The 23524-nt window shown below is 48.3% G+C and overlaps 1 protein-coding gene across 2 annotated transcripts; it reads right to left on the bottom strand.

Annotated features, from left to right (window-relative positions):
- Window positions 1–475: 475 nt before the first annotated feature.
- Window positions 476–23469, bottom strand: RGS8 (regulator of G protein signaling 8). Of its 2 annotated transcripts, XM_062003752.1 has the most exons (6): window positions 23365–23469; window positions 16657–16715; window positions 12666–12767; window positions 11681–11745; window positions 2332–2498; window positions 476–658 (listed from the first exon to the last, which is right to left on the bottom strand). In XM_062003752.1, the coding sequence occupies exons 1-6, from the start codon at window positions 23467–23469 to the stop codon at window positions 476–478; spliced, it is 681 nt and encodes a 226-aa protein (XP_061859736.1). The 2 variants fall into 2 exon arrangements, with proteins under 2 accessions (XP_061859736.1, XP_010206511.1); XM_010208209.2 differs by lacking the exons at window positions 16657–16715; window positions 23365–23469 and adding an exon at window positions 14656–14681.
- Between the last annotated feature and the right edge of the window lie 55 nt (window positions 23470–23524).

Raw genomic sequence — 23524 nt, 5'->3', positions numbered from 1 at the left:
CCCTACTCACGGTCTCTAGATCCAGACTCCAACAGCCAGAGTGGTAGACAATACTTTGGACCGGCTCCATGAGCTTCAGAACTGCCCTTAGGGCCCCTCCAAACACAGGAGAGAGGTGAGAGCCAGGGAGATGGCTGGAGGGATGGAAAGGTGCAGCGGTGTTATTTACATACAAACCAAAGCAGGAATTGTAAAGAGAACCTGCCTTCTCAACAGGTGACCCCAAGACTGGAGAGGACTATGGGTTTGTGCTAGAGAGAGGCAACAACTGCAAGATGCTACTACTAATGAAAACAAAGTCACAGAAACTCGGAGAGTCCTAATACCACATCTGGATCACGTTCTGGAAGCCTCCTCTTCCCTTTCTCCCTCTTTTCTCATTTCTGCCACTTCTAACACCAAGGAAGTTTCACACTTATACATGGGTTTTGGCTGCTGTGGGAAGCACACGGTTTCTGAGGGCCCCATCGCTGCTCTAGCTGAGCCTCCTCTGGGTTTGAGACAGCAGGTCTGTGTAAATTTTGGATCTCAGGAACCTGGGGTAAGAGTCTTTCTCCATCAGGCTGTGCACCTTCCCCTGAGCTTGGTCAAAGCAAGAGAGGGAGGGCTCCTGCATATTTCTTCTTGTCAGCTCCCGTGTCTGGAAGTCTATGTTCACCTGGGAAAAGCAGCACAAGAGAGTGTGGTACTGAGTGGTCGGTTTGCCTGATTCAAATGGCAACATCTCAGCCCTGGCTAAAAAAGCAGCAGCAGAACCAAGGCCTAACCCTCATCCACCTCTAATTGGCCCCTCAAACTCTGCAGGGTTTAGTCACCCAGTGTTACAAATCCTGCCCCAAATTTGGAGAAGGTGAACTTGATTTGTAGTGGTCTGAGCACTTCTGAAATCAAACTACTTTGACTCAGGCTCTTAAGCTCAACTTTATGTAGGACATCTTCTAAAGATGCTGACTCAGCTTAACCTCTCTCCTCATAGACCAAGGTTTCTCTAGTCCCTTCATTCTCCACTGCACATCCAGTGTAAGGGTGAATGAACTTTTAGCTGGGTTTAAACAATTAGTACTCTCTTATTAAATGTTTCTAAACTCTGTTGTTATAAAAGAAAGAGTTTGATTTTTCCCACATCAGCTTTGTGTTACAATATACCCAGCAAGGACTTGAAAAAAATAAACCACCGTGGCATTCTGACCGACATTTGTTTGCAAAGCTAACAGCCTGAGTCTTCCCGTTTTCTTTCCCTAACAGAGCAGTCAGCATTTGTTTGGGTTATTGCTTAAAACTTGGCTGAAAAGATGTTGTTTTTGTTGTTGTTAAGCCAGTGTCCAAACTTAAGGGAGCCTAGAGAGTGAAGCTGTCTGCCTTGGCTGAGATGACATCAGTGTAGATTAGCTCTCTGTGTCACTTGAGGGTCATTTCACGTTCTAGCACGTCAAAATTACGACCAGGGGACCAGGCCCCATCCAACCTGTGCTCACATTTCTAACTCAGATTCAGCTCTGAAAACCTCACCCAGCTTCATGAATAACAGCAGGAAGATGCTCCATGAGGATGATGGGGGTTGAAGCATTCCCTGAGACACCCACATCCTTTGGTGTAAATCTGGGTGCTTCTCAGTGGCCTTGGGGTAGCCTTCCTAGTTGAAAGATGGTGTAAAGAGAACCCTTTTAGGGGGAACCCTTCACAGGTACATGTATGAAGAGAAGCACCTCTCTCAGGAGGATTGCCACGAGACAGCAGGTACAGTCAGTACCCTCCTCGTTGCATTATGAACACAGTAACACAACCCAACATCACGACACGGGATCTGACGGTCCCATCAGCCTGTCACTGCTTGAAAGAGGATTTAACAGTTCCAGGCTTTGGGTTGTGACTGCACTTTTTGTTCAGCTCTGAGTTACTGCTTGTATCTTTTAGGAGGTGTAATTGAGTCGGGAGTTAGTCAGCAGATAAACACTCCTCCCTTGAGAGTCAACAAGTTAGTCACTCGTGAGATGCTTCTATGCAAAAATGTCCTGTGAGAAATGAGGCCATCAGCCTGCTCAAGGATTGCTAGTAAATGAGAGGAGCAAGGTGAACTACTCCCAGGAAGCTCATAGAGGTTAAGAAATGTAGGTTGCAGTTGCCAGTGAACTCACTGGCTGTGACTAATTTAGCATCATCAAAGCAGTTGCCCTCACCAAGGGGTGAGTCACCGTGAGCAGAGGCAGCTGTAGCAGGCAGGATGGCTTTCCCATCCTCCTTATCCACTCCTCACCATCAGCTCTGGGGGAGGAGAGAGGACTCCCTGGCAGGTCCCAGCTGGCTGTGCCCCAGGGGTGCTGGCATACCCACCTCTCGAGGAGCCTGCACGTCAATGAACTCCTCGAAGATGCGCTGAGCCTTGGAGGCCAGCTTGGCTGCTGAGCGGGTCTTCTTGAAGTCCTCACAGGCGAGCCAGAACTCCAGGTTTTCCTCACTGAACTCTGTCTTCAGGAAAGCACGGAAAGCAGCCAGCCCATCTTCAAAAGAGTTATAGCAGGAGATACAACAGGAGGAGAAAGAGGGCAGGGAGCAATCCCCCTAACAAACGTCCTTCCACCCAACCCTTCCTAGCAAAGGCATCTGATTTTTCTCCCACAGTCTGCGATCCCAGGATGTGTCTGTAACTTGCATTGCTGCACCAGCTGGACTCCAGAATCACAGAATGGCAGGATTTGGAAGGTACCTCTAGAGATCATCCAGCCCAACACCCTGCTAAGGCAGGTTGCTTTCATTCAGGTCACACAGGAACATGTCCAGGCACATTTGGAATCCCCCAAGAAGGAGCCTCCAACCCTCCCTGGGCAGCCTGGGCCAGGGCTCCCTCACCCACACAGCAAAGAAGTTTCTCCTTTGTGTTTAAGTGGAATTTTTTCTGTTCCAGCTCATGTCCATTACCCTTTGTCCTGTCACTGGACACAACAGAAAAAAGTGTCTCCCCATCCTCCTGACACCCACCCTGTAGGTACTGATAAGTGTTGATAAGGTTTCCCCTCAGTCTTCTCTTCTCCAGGCTAAACAGCCCCAGTTCCCACAGCCTTTCCTCACTGGAAAGATGCTCCAGTACCCTGGTCATCTTGGTGGCCCTTCACTTGACCCTCTCCAGAAGTTCTCCATCTCTTTTGAGCTGGGAAGCTCAGAACTGGACACAGGACTCCAGATCAGATCTCACTAGTGCAGAGCAGAGGGGAAGGAGAACCTCCCTCAACCTGCTGGCCACACTCTTCTTAATACCCCCCAGGATGCCATTGGCCTTCTTGGCCACAAGGGCACATTGCTGGCTCATGGTTAGTTTGCTGCCCACCAGCACTCCCAGATCTCTCTCTGCAAAGCTCCTCTCCAGCAAGTCACCCCCAGCCTGTGCTGGTGCATAGGGTTGCTCATGCTCAGCTGCAGGACTCTGCGCTTGCCCTCATTTAAGCCAAATGTCATTTGCTGTTGCTCTGAAAAAGTGTTTTGCCAGTTAACACAACAAAACACGAGGCTGGGGCACTTAACCTTTGAAAAGTTCCTTTTGAAAACATCAAACTTCAGTGATACAGGCTCTCTGGCACAGCATCTTGTCTGCTTTAATGCAGCCCTTTGTAATGTCCTATCTGTCATTAAGAAAAGCCTTTCATAAAACCTCACATCTCTGGACTTGTCTCCTATGCTTTCTGTCACTTTGCTTTATTGCCTTGTGACATATTTTTAGCTCTCATTTAAACAGAGGAAGGATCTTGGAAAGTCTGGTACGGCCACAATAAAGTGGAGAGGGAAAGCATGTGGCATAATTACCACTTGTCTGGTCGGTGGTAAAAGTGTTCTTATCACTTGTTAATGCTCAGCAATTGTGACATTTCTGTAACGTAAGCTGAGTCAGATGGGGCAGATTTGAAACCTGGAAAGATTTATGAGGCAATCTGCGTCCTCTTAAAGCCCTGCCTGGGTGTATTTATGGACACAGCTATTGGTTTTTATTTCCTTTCCCTGAATGGCACCAGTAGAGTTGAAGTAGCTGAAGGTTTCACACGTGCCCTTTCTCTTTTCTTTAGCCTCAGGATAAATTTGGCTCAAAATGGCTTTTTTTCCAGTAACGTGTTTCTAACTTTTCCTGATCTTCTATAAGGTCTGAGTATTTGTGCCTGGAAACCTCCAGAGTCACCATTGGTTACTTCCAAGCAAGTATCTAAAAATATTGATGGAATCAGGAATGCAGGGAGCAAGGTCAGACTTCCTGAAAGGATGAGGGGAGTGAGTATGTGTGTGCCTGGCAGGGATGGACAAAGAGTGGTTGTAGGACCTGAACTCTTGCAGTGCTATGGTCTGGGGGCTTCACCTGCCCCCTTGTTGCTGTGGGAGATCTCAGCAGGGCTGCTTTCTCTCCTTCCTCCCATGGCAGATGGGCTGGGAGCTGGGATGCAGCCCAAGGGGTGATGCTTGATGCTTCATGGGGGTCATTTTCATAGATCCACAGTGAGCTCAAGCCCACTAGGGACAAGAAGCTGGCTGGGTCGCTGGACCCATCTCAAACTCCTTTACAACTGCGTGCACCAGGTATGCAAAGAGAAACAGCAATGTGACACCGTCCTTTTTCTCCCTTGTGTGTCCTAATCATATTCCCGTTTCTCTTGTTTCCAGTAATAACTCAGAATATGGAGATATTTTTCAGCTCTAGGTCCTGAGCCACAAACCCCAAGAAATATTCCCAGGAACAGCAACTAACAATCCTATTTCTGTCTGCTCGTAAGTCAGTGGAGATGTCTGACAGCCCAGGTTCTCAGAGGGAAAAGCAGAAAAGATATTAGGCCAGGCAGGACCAAACTACAGGCTAAATTTCTCCAGTCTGCATTTCTTAAAGCTCCTTCATTAATGGGCTCTGCTCTGCTAAGTGCTCCAGCAGCAGCCTGTGTTGCACACAGCACAGCAATCAGCAACAAAAGCAGGTATGTCCCGTCTCAGCTACTCTTGCTGCTTCTGCCAGCCCCAGGAGGGTGAGAAATGGATGCATCATAACAACTTGTCCTGCCACTTCTCAACTAATGCACTTGGAGGAGAAGATGATCAAAATTTCAGACTGATATTGCAGACAAAGCAAGGGCTCTCATCCTTGAGCACCACAGAGCAATTAGAGCAAATTGTGGGTTCAAACCTGGGGCAATAAACGTGACATTAGCCCTGGAGAAGCCTGCAGAGCAGAGAGTGCCAAAGGCATGTCCAAGAGCAGGGCACCTGTCAGGATCACACTGCCATGATCTCTAAGGGTGTGAGAGAGAGATGTTTCAGGGCTGATCCCCTTCCTGGAATCTAAGAGATAGAAAAAAATGTTCAGAACCTATGTCTGCCTTAATGCCTATAAAATTCCAAGTGCACGAGCAAGTGGAGGATTTAAGAATAGAGAAGGGGGCCTTTGCAGGAGGAAAAGGAGAGGATATAACAGCAGGCTGACAGGCTCCAGAAAGAAGAAAGCACAAAAGGGAGAAAGCAGCAGTTCCCTGAGATGTATATCATTTGCTGTCTCATCAGCTCCTAGGAAGTTTGACATTTAATATTCCACTGCTATGACTATACAGTCTCTGCTATGTGTCCCTGCAGAGGTCTTGCTCTCCTTTCTCTGCCCTGGGATTGTTTTTTTCCCCCTTTGCCTCTTCAATGACCCCAGAGCCCCAGCACTGACAAAGGATCACTTGCAGAAATAGCAGTTTTGCATGGCAAATATAATATCTGCAAAATATATCTGCTAAAAGAAAGGGACATCATGATTAATGAGGTGAAGGTGTGTGCTTCAGCTCTGCCCTTGAGAGCAGCTACAGCAGGTCCCTCCTGGGACCAGGAGGTTTCCATATGCTCTGCCTCCTGCTCTCACATCAATCAGCTCCCTTTTATCCTGAAGTAAGTTTAGACAGCAGATAGATAAATAATAGTGTCTGACCGTTTTCCACTTCTTTACGTATTCCTGTCATGCCCTCCTCACAGCTTTTGAGAAGCTGGAAATGATGAGGCTGGATCTAGGAGAACCTTGCAGAGGAGGCCTTGGACACGGGAGAGGTCATCCTTGGCTTGAGGCTGCCTGGCTCATCTTTAGCCTTTGCCTGCCTGCCAGCATTTACAGCTGTGCTTGCCAGATGGAGTTCAGAGATGGGAGCCCAGATGACTGTGCAGTAGCAAATCACTGCCCACAAGTTTATCCTGGAACAATGACAAATCTGATTGACAGGGCAGAAGGACAGCTAGGTATGGGGACTGTCACCACCTGAGCTGCAATTTGACCCAGATGTTGACTTTAATCTCCTCCTGCACCTGATGGCTATCAAGGAAGCCTCGCTCATGAAGGATCAGCATTTCAAAGCTCATCCCACCCAAGTGGACAGCCTGGGTTTTTTTTTTGCTAGGGCAACCAGCTCTTGATTGTGGTGTGATACGAGCAGGCAAGCATCACCTGCTGAGTCAGCTCCTGAGATATCCTGGCAGAGGGTCAGTCAGAACATCTGAGAAGTTTGAATCCAAATGGATACTTTACAGAAATGAAAAGCAAGATTAGAAGTCTTCAGATGCAGCAGCAATGGATACTCTAAAATATGTAGCCTAAAGGCATGGCCATGCAAGGAGACAGAGAAGTACTGGTGTAGATGTACAGCCCTTCAAGACAGCTACTGGGCCCTTATTCAGGAATTTGTCTCAAGAGCAGTGGGACTTGCTTGAAGCCAAAGGAGTAAATCAGTAGTAGTAGAGCAGATAGGATGAAGGCAAAGAAATGGAGCTCTTCTACTGAGCATCATGAGGCTGAAAGAAGAGCAGATGTTTGCTTTTTATTTTTGCAGTGTAAAGATAAGCTTCATAATCATAGAATCATTATGATTGGAAAAGACCTTTAAGATCATGGAGTCCAACCACTCACCTCACACTGCCAAGCCCATCACTAAACTAAACTGTGTACATCGGCACCTCATCTATACACCTCTAGGGATGGGGACTCCACCACCTCCCTTGGCAGTCTGTTCCAATGCTTAACAACCCTCTAAACTCCTTGCTCTTTGTTCAAACAGACCAAGAGGATTGTCAGGAAGGACTGTGCAAGCATTTGCACATTACCCCATCCCAAGACCTCGCAGTGTACCTCACAGAGCCCCCTGAGCACCCTACAGCCATAACCCTGCAGGTCACCTGCGAGTTAGACAACGACAAGAATTTGTGATATATATATGGGGACTGCCAGGCAGATTAATGGCTATGTGAGGACAGAGACTCAGACACTCCTGAGACCTCATTCAAGTGTTCTTCAAGCCATAGAGAGTGGACCCTTTCCAGGAGGAAGGGCTGTGGGATTTGCACTGGCTGGGACAAAACGCAAGCCAGATCGTAGTTATAAGGCAAGCTTCAGCAACAAGAGCTGAGATTAGTGGCTTCAATCATCCAGGCAGACAGCTTAATAACCAAGCATTAGCCACTGTCAGAGAAAGACAGCAATCAACAATCATATCTTTATGCATGCATTCCACACCACCGGGGCAACTGGCACTTCATGGAGGGAATAAGTAGAGTCCTTAAGGCTGGGAGATGAATGGATTAGCTCTATGGAGCACGTTGGGTCCAGGGCTGAAGAGATAGGGCCACAATGCTCTGTACAGCAGATGGACCTGCTATCCTGCTGCTGCTTCGCATTGCTTCATTGAATGTTAGCTGCCTGTCACCAGCACAATGCTAATGCTAATGCTCTGCTGGCTTAGAAAGAACTAGGAGTAGGTTGGGATATTCCTGTGCCGTGTAGGAAGAGGTGTAATGTGTAGACAACAGAAGGAGGAGGGCAACAATAAAGTTTGGGCAGAAGAGCACAGAAATCACCAAGAAATGTTTTGGGGGAAGGGGCTAGATATCACTCTTGAGATCAAAATGGAAATTCAGCACAAAGGTTTTCTGCATTGGATGCTTCGGTGCAAAGTGACTAAGGGGTGAGGACAGACTGTCCTGCTGGATTCTGGACAAATGACAGGCCATGTGTCCAGTCCCGCCAGGGATGCAGAATAAGACATGCCATTGCTTGTATTTCCCTCCAGCAGCCTGTCAAAAGAAATCTCCATCTGGCTGACCAGCCTGTAGCTCCTGGGCATGGGTAGAGAGGAGCGGATCACTCCTCAGTCACTGACATGCATGCACACACACTCTGGGACCACACAGAGCTCTGCTGCCCTGGAACAACATGGGAAAAGATGCCAAGCTGTAGCGTGTTTGAATGGCTGCATTTGCTCCCTGAGCACCCAAGGAAGCTACATACAAGTTGTCTCTTATTCTCTCAATCCCCTGCTGAAAGTAAGATCAAACTCCTCTCTCCTGCTGCTTGCCATCCTCAGAAGTGCTGAACACTGCTGTGCTATGTCTGCCCCTCTAGCAGTGAGCTCAGAGAAGGCTCCTGCTGTAAAAAGGGGATGACTGGCTGACCCTATGCTTTCAAGCTTCACCCACTAGCAAAACCCCCCACTAGCAAAGGGGATATCATTGCATTGACCTGTTCATCTGGGGCTGTGAATGAGACAGAGCTGGGCTGCATCGTACCATTCAGCACTGATTACAAGGGCTAGGCTGAGGGGTGCACCAGTGCAGGTGCAAAAGGAAGATGGAGGTGTGACAGAGAGAGCCTTTCTGTCTTTCCTACTCACAGTCTCTTGCTAATGTCAACACAATTTGTTCTTTAAATGACCAGGGAACTAATCCAAATCAGGCCACTCCATACAGAGAGACATTGCCCAGCTTGGGAATCTCTGGAGACATGCAACTGCTTCAAAACCAAGGGGTTTTCAATCCTCCACTCAAGACCCTGCCAAACAGCAGCAGATCAGGATCAAACATTACCTCCAGAGGCCATTCATTAAAACAATGCAGGGGGAGAGAAGGGCTCCACAGGACCACCACACTTCAAGGGATGTTTGACAAGAATTGGAATAATGACATCTCCATAGAGCCTGTATAACGCATGATGTCAGTTCAGGTCACTTCCATTCAGAAACTTTCTGGAGACTGGTGTCAATAGGCAGTGGAGAGTACAAGTTGTTTGCTGTTCCCTCAAGTTGCTCTGCAGCCCTGCTAGCACTCTCCACGTACAAGCTCAGCCTGCTCACCTTGGCACCTGAGAGTCTTTTAGGGAGCTTGCTTTTATTTTGCAGCTGTCCAAACTCTTGCTATATTATCCACAATGACTGTCCTGTTTTCAGCTGCTCCATCCAGCTTCTGACTCCTACTCAGGGCTTCTTTTTCCCAAAAGGATAGGTTGGCTGGAAGGGACCCAAAACCACATCTGAGTGCAGCAGAAAGTGCTGCTTGAGCCCCTGAAATCAGCATCACAATCTCCCTTCCAAAACAGGTGAGGTCCATCTAGTGAAGAAAGAGTTTATGACAGATGTGTGTCAAGCAGACATTGCCTACCTGCTGATGCTGTGAGCCCCAGGGGAAACTCTCCTTGAGCCAAGTTGGTGCTTAGCCCATGCCCCCAAGCATGAATTAAAATTTTCCCTGGCTAATATTGTTCACCTGGACAGTCACAGAGAAATCAGACTGAGACAGTTCTGTCCTTGTCTTGGCACTGAAAGTTGAATGTTAGCTGGCAGCCTCACTACAGACAGATGCAGGCAGGACAGACACTGCTTTGCTTACGTTCAAATTTTGGTCAGAGAAGGTACCAGAGTTCCTTACCTGGCTAACATCTGCACACCTCTAACAGCAAAAATGCAGCTCTCTCTTATTCTGCTTTCAGAACAATGTTTGGCAAGTCTTCTCTGTTTCAAGTATACATAGGTGAAAACACAATGATGCTACAGTTCAGTTCCTTTTATGGATATATGTCCTTCTCTCCTTTAAACTAGGGCAATTAGAATAACCCTTTAGTTTCAACAGAGCTTTCTGGACTTGCAGCATTATAACCCTTGGCTGCCAGACTAACAATTCCAGAAACTTCAGGTGCAGAGCAGTGGTAGTGCGTTCCTTTAGAAAGCAGTTTATTAAACAACAACATTTTTTTGTCACTGATCACTAGGCAATGTCACCATGACTGCTGATAAAAAAAGATTCATTTAAATTTTAAAGATCACCTTCTGTTGCTATTAGGAACTGAATATTTTTCATTAGGTGCCAGAGAGTTATCAGAATTACTTTCCATTCTAGAGATAGGAAAAAACCTGATAATTCATTTAGCACTCTATGAAGCTAATTTATTAATAAAAACAGACACTCCTGTGGAGGTTGTTGCACGAAATAATTGAACTGAGGTTTGATTTAGCATTCGCAGCAGTCAGCTGAAGAGGGAACAGTCTGTATAATGTCAGTACATAGATGCAGAAACTCACTGGCTTTTGTAACCAAAGCACTTTTAATGCTGTCTGGATCTATTAAATGATTTTTTTACTCTTACACTAGTGAAGGAGGACCAGAACTGTACAGAACTGTAACACTGGTGTGAATATCCTGTCCTTCCCCCTCCCCAATCCTCAGGCACCTTATAGTCTCTTTAGTGCATTTTTCCTTTCTTGTTCTGAATTTCCACAGAAGAAATGTTCCCTCTTTGCCATACCCAGCTACACCATATAGGGGTTTTTTTTCCTACTGGCTGCAAGAGCAATGATCTCAACAAGATAACTGCTGCTAAAATTATATATTGCTTTTTCTGCCTTGGACAGCCAGTCTGTTTAAAGTTGTCACTTAATTCCCTGCCAAAACTGTTGTCATCTCAGTACAAATCCAGCACTTTTCTCTTTATTTAACATAATAATGTAACTCTGCACTTAGATTTTAAAATGTAAGTGTGGAAAAACCTGAATCTCTGAGAAAGCCAGACAAGCCTGGATTGACTTTTCCCCTACCTTGTTTTGTTTTCCAATCAGAAGACCTTAATAAAGCTATACTGTGAACTTCCCTGTCTGGTTTATAATTTCTCGGCGTGAAAATGTTGATGAAGCAGAGCGGTATTCTCTGAACAGAATTGATATGATTGATCTATTGAATGGAGCGAGCTGCGCTGATTATACGTTTGCATAAGGTTCCTGGATGTGAAATGTTCAGGTTTGCGTTTGGTAACTGTAAATTAGATCCTGCTAAGGGCTGCCACGTGGGATTTCTCTGCTACAGAGCAAGTCCTTCAAGGTTACTGAACCCCTGTTGTATTCCCAGGAAAGGCTGTGCTTTGACACTGTGTAGCTGCAGAACAGCTCAGAAGGAGCTGGAGGGAGACACAAACATGGTCCCACAGATCTCAGAGGGCTTCAGCAAGCTCACAGCCTGCCATATTCTTGTGTGGAAAGACCCAGAAGTCTATGCCAAAGGATGGTACACAGCCTCGAGGTCCTGCCTCCAGTGCACGCTTGGTAACTGCAGGGGGTTGGACTGGATGATCTCTAAAGGTCCCTTCCAACCCTACCATTCTATGATTCTAAGACTGGGCCTCGGGTTGATGATTTTATCAGCTGTGATCACCCAGTCAGGAGCAAAGCTTCCAGCAAGGGAGCCCACAGAACCTCACTCCCTCACCTTTTAACCAGAGGACAAGTCCTGTTTGTGAATGACTGCGACTGTTGCCTAGCAGGTAGCAAGCAGCTCCCCGAGGGACCACTCCTGTGCGGCACAATGCATGCTTTGCTCTAGCTACAACCAGTGTTAAGGGTATGACAGGAAAAATAGGTAGAATGTGATCTCTACTCACATTTATGGGACAAAAGGACATCAAAAGAGTCTGCCCATCTTGTTGCTTCTTCTGTTGACAGTCTTCTGTAAAGAAAGGAGGAGGCAAGTTACAGACAAGCCATGGCCGCAGATCCCCTCTGAGGCTGTTTGACAAGGACACCGAGGAAGGCTGGAATTCTTCTCATCTAACTTTGGAGGTCTACAATGTAAAGGTTTGCAGGTGAGTAAGTCGCTCTGAGCTCCCTTTAGAATCAACAAGGAGATATCCAAGGGACTTGCAGGGACTTGACTCTCTTCATCTCACGTCCCCAGGTAGGCGGGTACAATAGGACAGATGAATCACTCCAGAAAAGGGACCAATTTTTCCTCATTGACTCTAAGCAGAGGCCCAGGGAACAAGTTCAGATGCAGACATTTACATTGTAAAAGCCAAAAGTCAAATGAAATGAAACCCACCCCTGCAGAAGTGTTTATTTCTCTTTCCTGACTTTCAGGGGAAGGTTAGAGTCTGAGCTCAGACTTAAGTGACGACAAGATGAATCCCACTGCACTCATCTCAAATGAGGACCTAGGATTGTCTGAAGCATCTGCCTTAAGCATTGTGCAAACTGACACAGGGCTTTTTGGTAGTGTTTAATAGCAAGGCTTAGCTGGAGAGGACTGTGACCTGAAATTGCTGGTCACCTCTCACATTCAGACTTCGATCTGTGATGACAGAGGGGTAAATTACATCCTCTAATAGATGCAGTCACGTCCCACACACAGCAGTGGGGACTGTGTGCATGTCTTGTCTCATGGGAGAGCTCATATCAATGATCCAGGTATGTTGTGAGGCTGTTCCTGCTGTATCAGCGCTGTTTCATTTTCCTCCTTCCTTGCAGCTGAAAGAACTAGTCAAAGCTTATACAAAGCACAATAAAAGGAAGACAATGCTAGAGGGGGTGGTGGGCAGGGAGAGGAAGGACAGAAACAGGGTTGGGGAGGGATGCTGCAGCTATACTCACTTCAAAGCCCGGTTGGGCTTGTCCGGAAGAATAGCTGTGAAATCATTATATGAGTCTGATTTGTGAGACAGGCAGCCCAGGCGAGTCCTCATCCCTCTGTTCCTGCAGTCGATGTGGGGGAGCAGGGGTAAACCAAAGAAGATGAAGATTACAAGTCTAGCCAGAGTGGCAAAAAAAAAAAAACAAACAAACCAAAAAAGCCAAAACAAGAAACCTCAGTGTCTCTGTGCCTCATCAGAGCCGTGTCCTCAGTCCCCTCATCTGTGAGAGGGACCCTGAAACAGCTCTAGTAAGATGCCAAGCAGATGCTAAGGACAGATGCAGCACCAGAGCAGCTGAAGTCTCACCCACAGCAGTGGTTCAGCTGCTCTGACTGACAAAAAGGCTTTTAAAGGCCATACTTTGGGATGGTTTCTTGGAAAGACCCACTCTGGTCAGGTGTGGGAGGAGAGCCAAGAGCAGGATGCCAGAAAAGTGATTATGATCCAGCAGCACTAGATACAGCAGAAATACCAGGGCTTGAGGGCAGCAGGAGGGGGCTGAAGGAAGAAGAGAGGGAGTAAGGCACCTGCAAGGTGAGCCTGTGCTGCAGAGCCATGAGACCCCAACCAGGATCTATCCCAAGCAGCTTCTTTTGAGTCAGGGTTACATAAGCAGGCTAAAACTGCCTCTTTTCCTGACAGGTTTACTCAGGCAGAAAATAATGGCTTTGTGGCTTTCTTTTTCCCCCCTCCCTCTCTAAATTTCAAAGCAGCCTCAGAGCCTTGGCTCCTCTGGCAGTCCCCTGTCCAGGGCAGTCGGTGCGCCCGCAGCATCCTTCATTACATAACCCTGGGACGAAGAGGGACACAGAGGGAAATGCAACACACACGCACACATTATGTGGGATCGGCAGCATCTCCGCCCAAAAACATACAGGTGTCTCTCAGAAACATCTGGGTTTGTAGGATCTCTAGAAGGGCAGAGCCTGTGATTTGTCTCTGCAGCCCAAAGGCATCTCTTCTACCAAATCCCCCGGATGTCAAACGAGGCCCTTGTCTCCTCCGGACCATGGGAGGAGGATTTAGTGATCCAATCTCCACTTCTCAGCTGCTGGACCCACTTCCAAACTGGAGTAAGCCCTTCTCCAAGCCTCACTGCGAAACACTTTCTGTGACTGCAGAGGGAAGTACAGTGTTTTTCCCTTCCATATGCAGTTCTTGCAGAACACTTTAGCAGCAGCAACTGAGCCAATCTCTGTCATGCCTGTTTCCCATTTCTCCTCCCGCCCTTCGGAGAGTTTCTATTATTGCACATTTTAATGTAATCTTAAAGCAAATTAAATGTTAATTAAATGCAATGAGTGTCTCCCCAGTGCGGCACAGGCAGCTCACAGCGTTTAACAAGCACGACGACCTGGAGATCATCAGTCACAGGAACTGTTGCACAGCCTCAAACTCCAGACCCACGGCTGGTGGCATTGGGATGCTCCACCATGTAAACCTCAAACATCAACGCAGAGATACTGCGTGCAAAGTGGTATGGCCCTGGCTGAGCATGCTGGACCTCCTGTGCTCAGACACCAAGTCTGCCATAGGTACTTTTCCTGATACCTCCTGCCCCCAACCTTTCTCTTCCCTGCACTGTTTGTTCTAGCAAGCTCAGGAATTCCTCCGCAAGAGGTGTGACACGCATTACCGCAATGCCGCTCGGATTGCTCTCTGATGCTCGAGATCAAGGGACTGCAGCAGTGAGCCAGAGCATACAGGGGACAGAGATGCTACAGCACCAGCAAGGAGCTTGTCTTTCATGGAACATCAGTCTCTAGGTGAGGACTTCCCAGACAGGACACAGGTGAAAAGAGAGGGAAAGAAATTGGGTCTGCAGGAGGTGGAGAGGCAAGGGAAAGGCAGAAGGGAAGAGGGGACAGTGCAGTGAGCAGACTCACTGGGCGAGGTAGACAGCAACAGGATGGGCAAGGGTGAGGGATGCATCAATTCTTTTCAGTTACCTCCGTGGGATCAGTAAGGCAGCCATTCAGGCATCCAGTTAGAGTTAACCCTTTGATTGGCTGGCTTGGACAGTAGTCAGGGTTGCTTGCAGAAGGCAGGAGTGCAGGAAGGAGGGATTTACTCTTTCATGTCCTGGCACTTAAAAGTATATCAAAGAATCCTTTGCAAATGTTCTCAACCCATTTGATCCTTGCCTCCTAGCACAGAAGGTCAGTTTTTCAATGGTAGATGTTGAGAGCTGAGGGATGATCACAGAGGAGAGACAGCATTTCCTTCAAAGACCAAGACCACAGGTTAAGTCCAGCTTCAGGTCTAAAGTGACTGGAGTTTGGTGTCACAGCTCAGCACGGAGCAGCAGGAGTTGACATTATCCCACTCATCATTCGATACCTCTGAAGGTCTCTCCTCAACAGGCAGAGCTCCGGGCTGACCTCTCTAAGACGACAAGAACTACCTCTTGTCCCTGTCCCTCCAGGTCATTGCTGATGTTACTGGCCAGGCATCATGGAAAAGCTGGCACTGCAAATAAAATAACAGGAGGACTTCACGGGTCTGCAGATGCTGGTCCCTTCACCATCACAGGCTCAAGCACTCACACAAAGCAACTCAAAGAGAGTATCTCCTCTTTCAGGCTGGTGGGAGCCTGCAGGGACCACCAAAGAGTCTGCAAAGGGGAGGGAAGGAAAGAGAGAGAGAGGGAGGGGATGACAGGGTCCCTGTGAATCTTGGCACACAGACAGCTGGTTTAACAATTTCACATCAGAGAGTAAAGGTGAGATCCACCAGCCACGAGACTGATGGGACACAGAGCAAAACTCCTGTGGTGAGCAAAAGGCAAAAGTTTCTTATTTTTCTAGTACAGGGCCAAGTTCCAGGTAACCTCCATGTCCTCTTACCCAAGGGAGAAGGAGGAGACAAAGGAACAGGCGAGAGCAGAGACTGTGTGCAAAGGAGCCGGGACCCTGCTCTGCTGGGGCCTGTGGAGATCCCAGAGCTTGGGCTGCCCAACACAGCATCCCTTTTAAAACCTGATTACATTAAAAACACACAAAGCCTCTTCCCAACTAAATTAATGGAACTGGGATTGCGCTACATGGCAGTGAGTGCATTGCCTTAATCCCTCCCCTGACCGGCTGCTTCGATGCGCTTTAACTGAAATCAATCCTTGTAATTCCTTAAGCCCCTTTGAATTTCCTCATTAACAGCCTCACCCGCATGTGGGGCCACAGCACATCATCTCCTAGAGTTCAGCAGCCCCTACTCCTCTTCCCCATTGCTGCTCCACAGTGACAGCTGGATGAAGAGCCAGCTGCCCTCTCCCTTGCAGCCTCCTCTAGCAGCCCGGTTTTTGGGGTACTGTTATGAAACAGCCTTCTTCTCACCCCCATTCCCACCTGCTCACCAGCCCCCACAACCACAACCTGCACAACTGAGCAGCACAGAACTTCCCTGTGATCCCAAAGTCTCTCTGACTTCATGGATACCAAGACCTATATTTCCTGTGAAGGCAATCCCACTGCTGAGCCAACATCCCTGTGGATATTTCCTTTGATGACAAACAAAGTCAGTCAATGATGACTTTAGAAACGTAATCTGTGGCATCCAGTAAAGGCATCCTGGTAGGGGTCCACGGTGAGCTTTTTTGCCTCCCACTCCATCATTCATCCTACCTCCCCCTCCTATGAAAGGACCCTGGTCAAGGAGAACTGCCAGTCTCATCATGGATGTGTTTTGGGGATTTCTCCTTGGGAGACAGAAAGGGAGGGATGCAATGATGACATTCAGGTTATCAAACCAGCCCAGGAGGTCACCTGAGCAAAGATAAAGAAGCCATCCCACCAGAAAAATAGCAGCACAAGGGTTAAAAAAAACCCACCAAAACACCAAAGCATGAGATCCCAGGGGCTTCGAGAGACTAAGACCATCCATTCACACGCAGAGAAAACCAGAAAAAACTGAACAGAGGCACTGCAGACAGATACGGAGAAAAAGATACTCACTGCCTTTGCCCGGTGCTTTCTGCCGGTGGGTCTGTGCCGACAGCGTGGTCAAAGAGGCTCTGAGGAAGAGAGGAGAGCGGTCTCCTTCAGAGACAACCCCCTGCACGGGGTGAAAGTCCCACTCGGACAGCCCTCCCCTCCCCACCTCTCTCCGGGCAGCAGCCGCGCAGCGCTCTCGCATCCAGCACGATCCCCCGGCAGCCTCAAGCCCGCGGGCCGGGGCTCTGCCGCAGCGCTCCCCGGCGGCACTGCCCCGGAGCCCCTCCTCAGGCAGCCGGCAGCGGTACCCAGCCTCTCCCCGCTGGGGATGGGGGCTGCTCCGCGCAGGCGGCGGGTGCCGGAGGCTGCAGGGAGCTGCTGGGGGCGGGGAGGGTAGAGGGGGTGGGGGGATGCTGCGAAACCGCTCGCTGTTGTCACCCTCGGTATGTTGGATTAAAGCACCCGCCCGCATCGTTTTAACGGGCTCCTCGGAGGTTTCGCGAAGGTGACTGCCCTCAGATGATCAGAAGTTGCCACAGATGAAAGGGATGGGAGAGTATAACTGTAGAGCCGGCAGGGCCAAATAAAATCATTAACAGGCAAAGGAGCACCTTATTGCAGAGCATGGGATGACAGAAGGAAAAAATCCACCTGACAAATCAGTGACGTGACTGACCCCTTGCACCCACCTCCCCTCCCCTCACCTGCTGGGTGCAGCCCTGCTTGCTCCCTGCAACCTCCCTCAGTGCCCTCACCCCAAAGTACAGGCTCCCATTCCCTTTTCTCTCCTGTACCCATACTTTCACCCGACAGAGGAGGCAGATGGGGTGTCCAGTGCACCCCAGTGACTCTAACAACCACCCAACCCGCAGTAGGACACGCTGGGGCTGCAGCGTGGCCCCCCAGCTCTGGGTTTAGCCCAGACATCAGTAACATCTGAGTGTCACTCAGGCTGCACCAACACTGATGTGGCTCACTGACTCACTGACAGCTCAAGCCCTGGCATTCCCATCGGTTTTTTGGTTCTCACAAAGTTGATTGATTAAAAAAAACCAAAATCAATCTAAAATTAATACTGATTTTTAAAGTCCTCTGTGGTTAAATAAGATGTTGCCCTTTTCCTGGAAACTTGTAGTCACTTGCCTCTCCTCTGCTAAAACAGTGCTGGGCCTGACATCCTGGTGCTACTAGCAGGAGGCATGTCTTGAGATAGCACATTATCACCAGGCAACATCCCTGGGGAGAAACAAAGTCCTGCAAAACCTACTGCAAAAGCACACTGATTAGTAGTACTCCCAGCTCTCCATCATCTTAGATCTCCTCCTTCACACCTCAACTTGGCAAGGAAATATTTGCCTTGTTCTCATCCTGCCGTCACAAAGCCCAGGCCATCCTGACTCAGATTAATCTTGTCTCCAGTTATCAGAAGACAAGCACCGACAAAAAAAAAATGCAGCAGCTGATACAAATCTCCCCTCAGCCAAGGGCAAAGGTTGAGGCTCATCCTATGGTACAACAGGAGGGTTTGTTCAAGTTAAATAACAGTCAGCTTCAGCCCTTGCCCCAAAACCAAGCCAAATTTAATACATCATCACCAAGGGTTTAACTTGCAACATGTCATTTTTGTTTTAATGCTTTTCCACACTCCCGGGTTCCCTCTGGGCAAACGCAGGATGTCACAAGCAACAATGTTTTCATAGTACCTCCAGGACATCCCTGAGATCTCTTTTACACACACAGATGTCGTAGGGTGGAAGGGATCAACAAAAAAATGTTCAATCAACAAAGCTCTAGAGAATCCTGGTCCATTAGTCAGGTACCTGGATTTTGCTTCAGTCTCAGATAGATCAAAAGCCGTGATCCACTAACTCTGGATGGGATAGATCAGAGGACCACATGAGCACTCCTCCTTCTCCTCCTGCTTTCAACACCAGTTCTATATGTTGCCACCTCATAGCCATCACCAGTACGGACAGAAACTCCAATTCCTATTTCTCCAGTACATCAGCACACCCTTTTCACGACCTCACTGAGATCCTGGAGCAATCCTCAAACAGCTCTGAGCATCAAGAGTGTTTCCTTCCTCCAGCTTCCTGGCCCAGGTATGAGTTAATAAAGAACAAAAACAAGCGAACTGTGTTGACACAGGAACTCTAGGAAATTATTATTATGTAATTAAATTGCAGATAAAGAGAATTCTACTTTTTACAGGGTAATATTTTAGAAAGCTTCTGTGCAGTAGAAGAGGTTTATAGCAAATTCCTTCTAAAATAGCCCTCCTGCTTCTGACTACTCTGTAGCTTCCATTTAAAAGCTTTTAATAAAATAACTCATTTTGATATTAGGCTTGAATCCCATCCAGAATTTTAAATCTCTCCAAAAAATACTTTAAAGCTATTCCCTCATGACCTGCTAACAGTAAACACACAAGAGGTGAACTCATGCAGTGTTGGGAGTGTTGGCTGGTGCTGGGCAGGGTGGAAGGGAATTTGCCAGCCTGTTCCCTGGATGTTAATCTTCTCTCCGCCATCACTAATTATTATCCCTTCTCACCCTCTCTATTACTTTAACTGCCTCCACGTCTATCCCATGGTTTGTCCACTGATCATCATTCAAGTAGTTTTGGACCAAACACCTCCAGCAGTTTCACTTGGTCTCACTTTCTGCCACCCCAGTGTTCAATAAATTTATGTGGTCTGAAGACATCTCTTCCTTCCAGTCTGCCTGTCAATAGGCATCTGGCAGGAGCAGGAAGGTAGCTCTGGCTGGTAGCTGTGTGGCTTTTGCCTCTCCACGTACAGGGATGCTCCTCCCGAGGCTGGCAGCTGACCACCCTTCTCAGATTGGAGCTGGAAGATCAGAAGATGGCTGCACTGACAGGCTCATTTGCTTGGCTGGCATCTCCAGTGGGCTTACCTTACATAAACTCCATCACCTTGACGTTTGAGCAGACTTCTCCCTATCTTCTCCCCCTTGCTCTGTTTCCTCGGGGTCTGCTGCCACTCTGGGATTCCATTCTTTTCTGCTTAACGAGCCATCATGCCAAGCCTGCTGCTGCCACTTCTCATTCCTGGCTTCATGGCCTTGTCACATTTACAGTGATCCATGCCACAGGGACTCAGAACTTCCTCGGGGTTGTGTTCGCTCTCACTTGGTGACTTTTCCTGAGTCTCTGCCAGCATCTCGCTTTTCTAGTACCATGCTGCAAGGAGCCTGTTTTGAGGGTGTGCTTCAAGACTTGCTAGACCAAGAAGGGGTGGGTTTTTTTAACCAAGAAAGTGCTTCTTCAGACTGTAGTGACATTTGGCAGCTACATCTCTATAGGTGAAGACATTCTTTGGTGTGTTTTCATGAGAACTTGTGGCCTCTGTGATCTCTGCAGAAGATGCTCAGCGATGAAGGCTCTGTAACTAAAGAATGCCAATTATCTGAGACTGGCTGCTTCCCATAGTAGTCACTGCTTTTTGGGAATTCAGGTGACCTCCGTGGTGCAGAGCCTGCCTTTGGCTCCAGCACAGGCCTGCAGCCACGATCCACTTCTTCATTGATCCAAAGGGGCTTTTTTTGCTGGAGGGCTGTAAGGAGCAGCTGCCTTTAACCTGAAGTGACAATCCTAGCAAATCTCTCATGATGCAAACTGTCATTTGATCTCCTCCAATATACGGTCACTCAAAATTTATCCAGAATCCAAACTGGTGCCTATATGGGCCCAACCCAAAGGTAATTCAAATGAGTGTTGATTCCTCTCCAGAGCTTGCTGTTCTCCACAACTGTTTGCAATTAAAGCTGGAAGAAAATTTTTAGTAACTGACATCTGGCATGCAATGCTGTGCTTTCTGTGCCAAGCTGCCTGTCTGCGTGTTTGAGGGTCCAGAGGAAAAAACACGTGGTCTAGCACAAGGTGGGCCCTGGCAGGAAGGGATTAGTACTAACATAGATAGCTTCCTAAACTGCAAAACTAATCCCAGACTTGTCTTACTGGTGAAGAGAGCCATGAGAGGCACTCCTCTAAAAGGGAACTCCAGTAACTTCAGGCAGGAAGCATCTGTGGATGGAGGTCTGAATGGTTTGAAGCATTTCTTTTTTCTATCTATTTTTCTATCTATGTTCTATTTTTCACCTTAAACCTCAAATCATTCTCCACATCGGGTGGGGCAGGCAGGAAATCCTGAAAGGTGAAACAAGGAAAGCTTGAGTTTCTGTAGTAGGTGAGGAAACCAAGCAGTTGATACACTGGATATGGGGCTGATAAAAGAAGCCACCTCACATGTGCTAACAAGGCACGGCAGGAGATGGGAGACATCCACAGAGTTGAACTCCCCTTGAAAACGAAAGGCTGCTTAAAAATAAAAATGAATTACATAAAGTGTGATCCCCAGTTCTGTCTCTGGCTTAGCTTGAGAGCATGGCAGCTATTTAAATTCCACTGTGACAGTGATAAAAGTGTCTCCTGGACATGTGTGTGGCTCCCGGGCACTGCGATTGCTGCAGCAGAACAGATGCCTCCGCTGTGAGATGGCTCCTGGCCCCAGCCTGTGCTCCCGACTCCTTCCCCAGTTCCTCGAGGTAGGTAGGATGCAAAGCCAGCAGCTAAGCAGCGTGGGAGGCTCCAGGCTAAGATGGGCAGGATTCAAAGGGAAGAATTTCCCCTTTAAAGCACTTTATTATTATTTCATAATGGTCCTAGGAGGAAGCACGCTCCCGTGGCCAGGAGCACTCACACGTAAAGCGCGTCGGTGCCTCTGCGTGTGCGTCTGAGGGGATGCTGTTAGCGTGGAGCAGGGAGGCAGAAGGGATTGGAGTTGACACAGAGCTGCTCTGTGCAGCCTTGGAGTCCTCCCAGCTTTCAGCATCGCTGCTGCTGTCAATATGGCAGCGTCTGTAACGCAGTTGGTGTGTATGGCTGGGAAGCTGAGACAGATCCACCCCAGCAGACACAGCTCCACGAAGATGCTCCCTCCCTTGTACATTTTTATGGAGATCCGATGCTCGGCACAGGCCGGGGAGTGAGGCTTGCTGACAGATGGGTTTCATTTTCTGCTGAGAGATCATTCAAGGTGCTTGCAAGCAGCCTGCATTTTGGAGCTGAACACTGCAAACTAGTCATTTACTGAATGTTAGAAATCAGCCCCAAGATCTCAGGGCTGCAGTCACAAATCCATTTATGATGGACAAGGTCTGTGCTTTGCTCTTATCGCTGCCATTTCAAAGACTTGGGCTTAGATGGCAGCCAGGTCCTACAGAAAGGATTTAGTGGGGCTATTAACTGTTACAGAAATATGCAACGTGGCAGCAGGAGGTCATTCCCACTGCAGCAAAACACCTGAGCACGTGCTTAACTTTAAACATGTGAGCAGCTGAATGGATGTTTGTAGGATGAAATACTGAGTTAACTGAGTGAGCTGGGATTTCTCTTTCATCTCCAAAGGCTGGTGTTCTAGTCTTAATTAAAACATGAAGGAAATGAGGTAGATGGTTTCATCCTCTTTCTCTAGCAGACAAGCTCTTTCCTGAAGAGGTTTGCTGCATCAAGCACCCATCTTTCCTCAGGAGATCCAGCTGCAGTCATGGCTTGTGTCCTACCAGTATGGAAAGAGATGCCCACCAAGGCATCCTGCCCTGACTGACATCTGCCCTAGGCAAGCCCTAAGGACTGGGCAACATCTCCAGAGCGGAGCACAAGAAGTGCAGGGCAAGAGGCAGACAGTGCTGGGGCTGCAGGAACACATAACTCTCAGAGAGGGCAGCACAGCAGACCAGGAGAAGCACAGCCCTCTAGGCAACATGTATGCTCCCCAGATGGAGGAATGCAACTACATTCCTCTGGGACTGGGTGCAGTGAGCAGCAGCCACAGAGAGCAGATGCTAGCACAGCGGGTGCCTTGTATCTCTTAGGCTGTGCCAAATGACCAGCTTACTCCCCCCACCCATCAAACAACAAAGAAATGGCTCTTGCCTTTGCAGGGATCTCCAGGAGGTAGAGCAGCCCCCCAGTCAGGGCTGCAGGAAAATGAGCCCCCTCAAGGCAGCCCCTCATTCTTCCCCCAAAGACTGCACACGTTTTTTTGCCATCTGCAAGTTTTCACCACGGTCTCTGCTCAGTGCAGTTCTCTTGCCTCCAACACATTTACTTTTACGCTCCAATTAGTCTTATTTTTAACTAGCTCAGCCCCAGCGTTCAGCCTGGGTGTTAGTCACAATGTCACAGATACACAAATATTCGAAGGAAACACAATCCACCATTTCAAATAACAACAAAAGCAAAGATGAGAAAAGAAACAATTGAAAAGATGGTGGAGAGATCTCAGAGCTGCAAGCACCAGCACACACTGATGTTTCCTCCCAGCATCAAAGGCCCACCGCTAATCCCATTGCAACGGGGATCACCTCAGAACCAGTCCTGCTCCTGTATCAGCTCAGCCAGGGCTGGGCTTAACATAAGAAATGTGCTGCTCTCCTTCCCTGCCTGCTAATTAGAAGCAGTGTCTGTGTCCCTTTGACCATTCATAAGACACCACGGGAAGATGAATGCACCAGGAGAAGTGCTGCCGCGACAGCAATGGGGGTGACATCTGAGCAGCACCCTTCCCCTCCTGCTTTGCCTGTGGAGCCATCCTTCCCCCAGAAAACTGGGGCAAGAGCAAATAAAAGTCCCTCCCCCAGGGCCTTGTAACCAAGCAGAGGACCACAGGGCCTTTCATCACCCGCCAAGGCCCTCCTAGCTCTTACCTGTCTTGCAGCTGGCAGCAGGGTGGTGGCTACCTGGCTTTTGGTGCTTGATGGACATGGCTGGTTGGGACCCTGAGGAACAGTGTCTGCAGACTCCCGGTGCATCAGGACCCAGCCCGGCCAGGGTTGTCTCTGGAAGAGCAGCAACACTGTGCCACTT

Source organism: Colius striatus, chromosome 10, assembly GCF_028858725.1.
Source record: "Colius striatus isolate bColStr4 chromosome 10, bColStr4.1.hap1, whole genome shotgun sequence".
Classification (NCBI taxonomy): Eukaryota; Metazoa; Chordata; class Aves; order Coliiformes; family Coliidae; genus Colius; species Colius striatus.
This window is presented reverse-complemented; position numbering and strand designations above follow the sequence as displayed.

Excerpts from the sequence above, each read along its gene's own strand:
- RGS8 (XM_062003752.1), bottom strand. The coding sequence starts at position 23,469 with ATGCACCGGGAGTCTGCAGACACTGTTCCTCAGGGTCCCAACCAGCCA. Across the intron at positions 12,768-16,656 it reads GAAAGCACCGGGCAAAGGCA|GAACAGAGGGATGAGGACTC; the intron begins GTGAGTATCTTT and ends CATCGACTGCAG. Across the intron at positions 11,746-12,665 it reads AAGCCCAACCGGGCTTTGAA|AAGACTGTCAACAGAAGAAG; the intron begins GTGAGTATAGCT and ends CTTTCTTTACAG.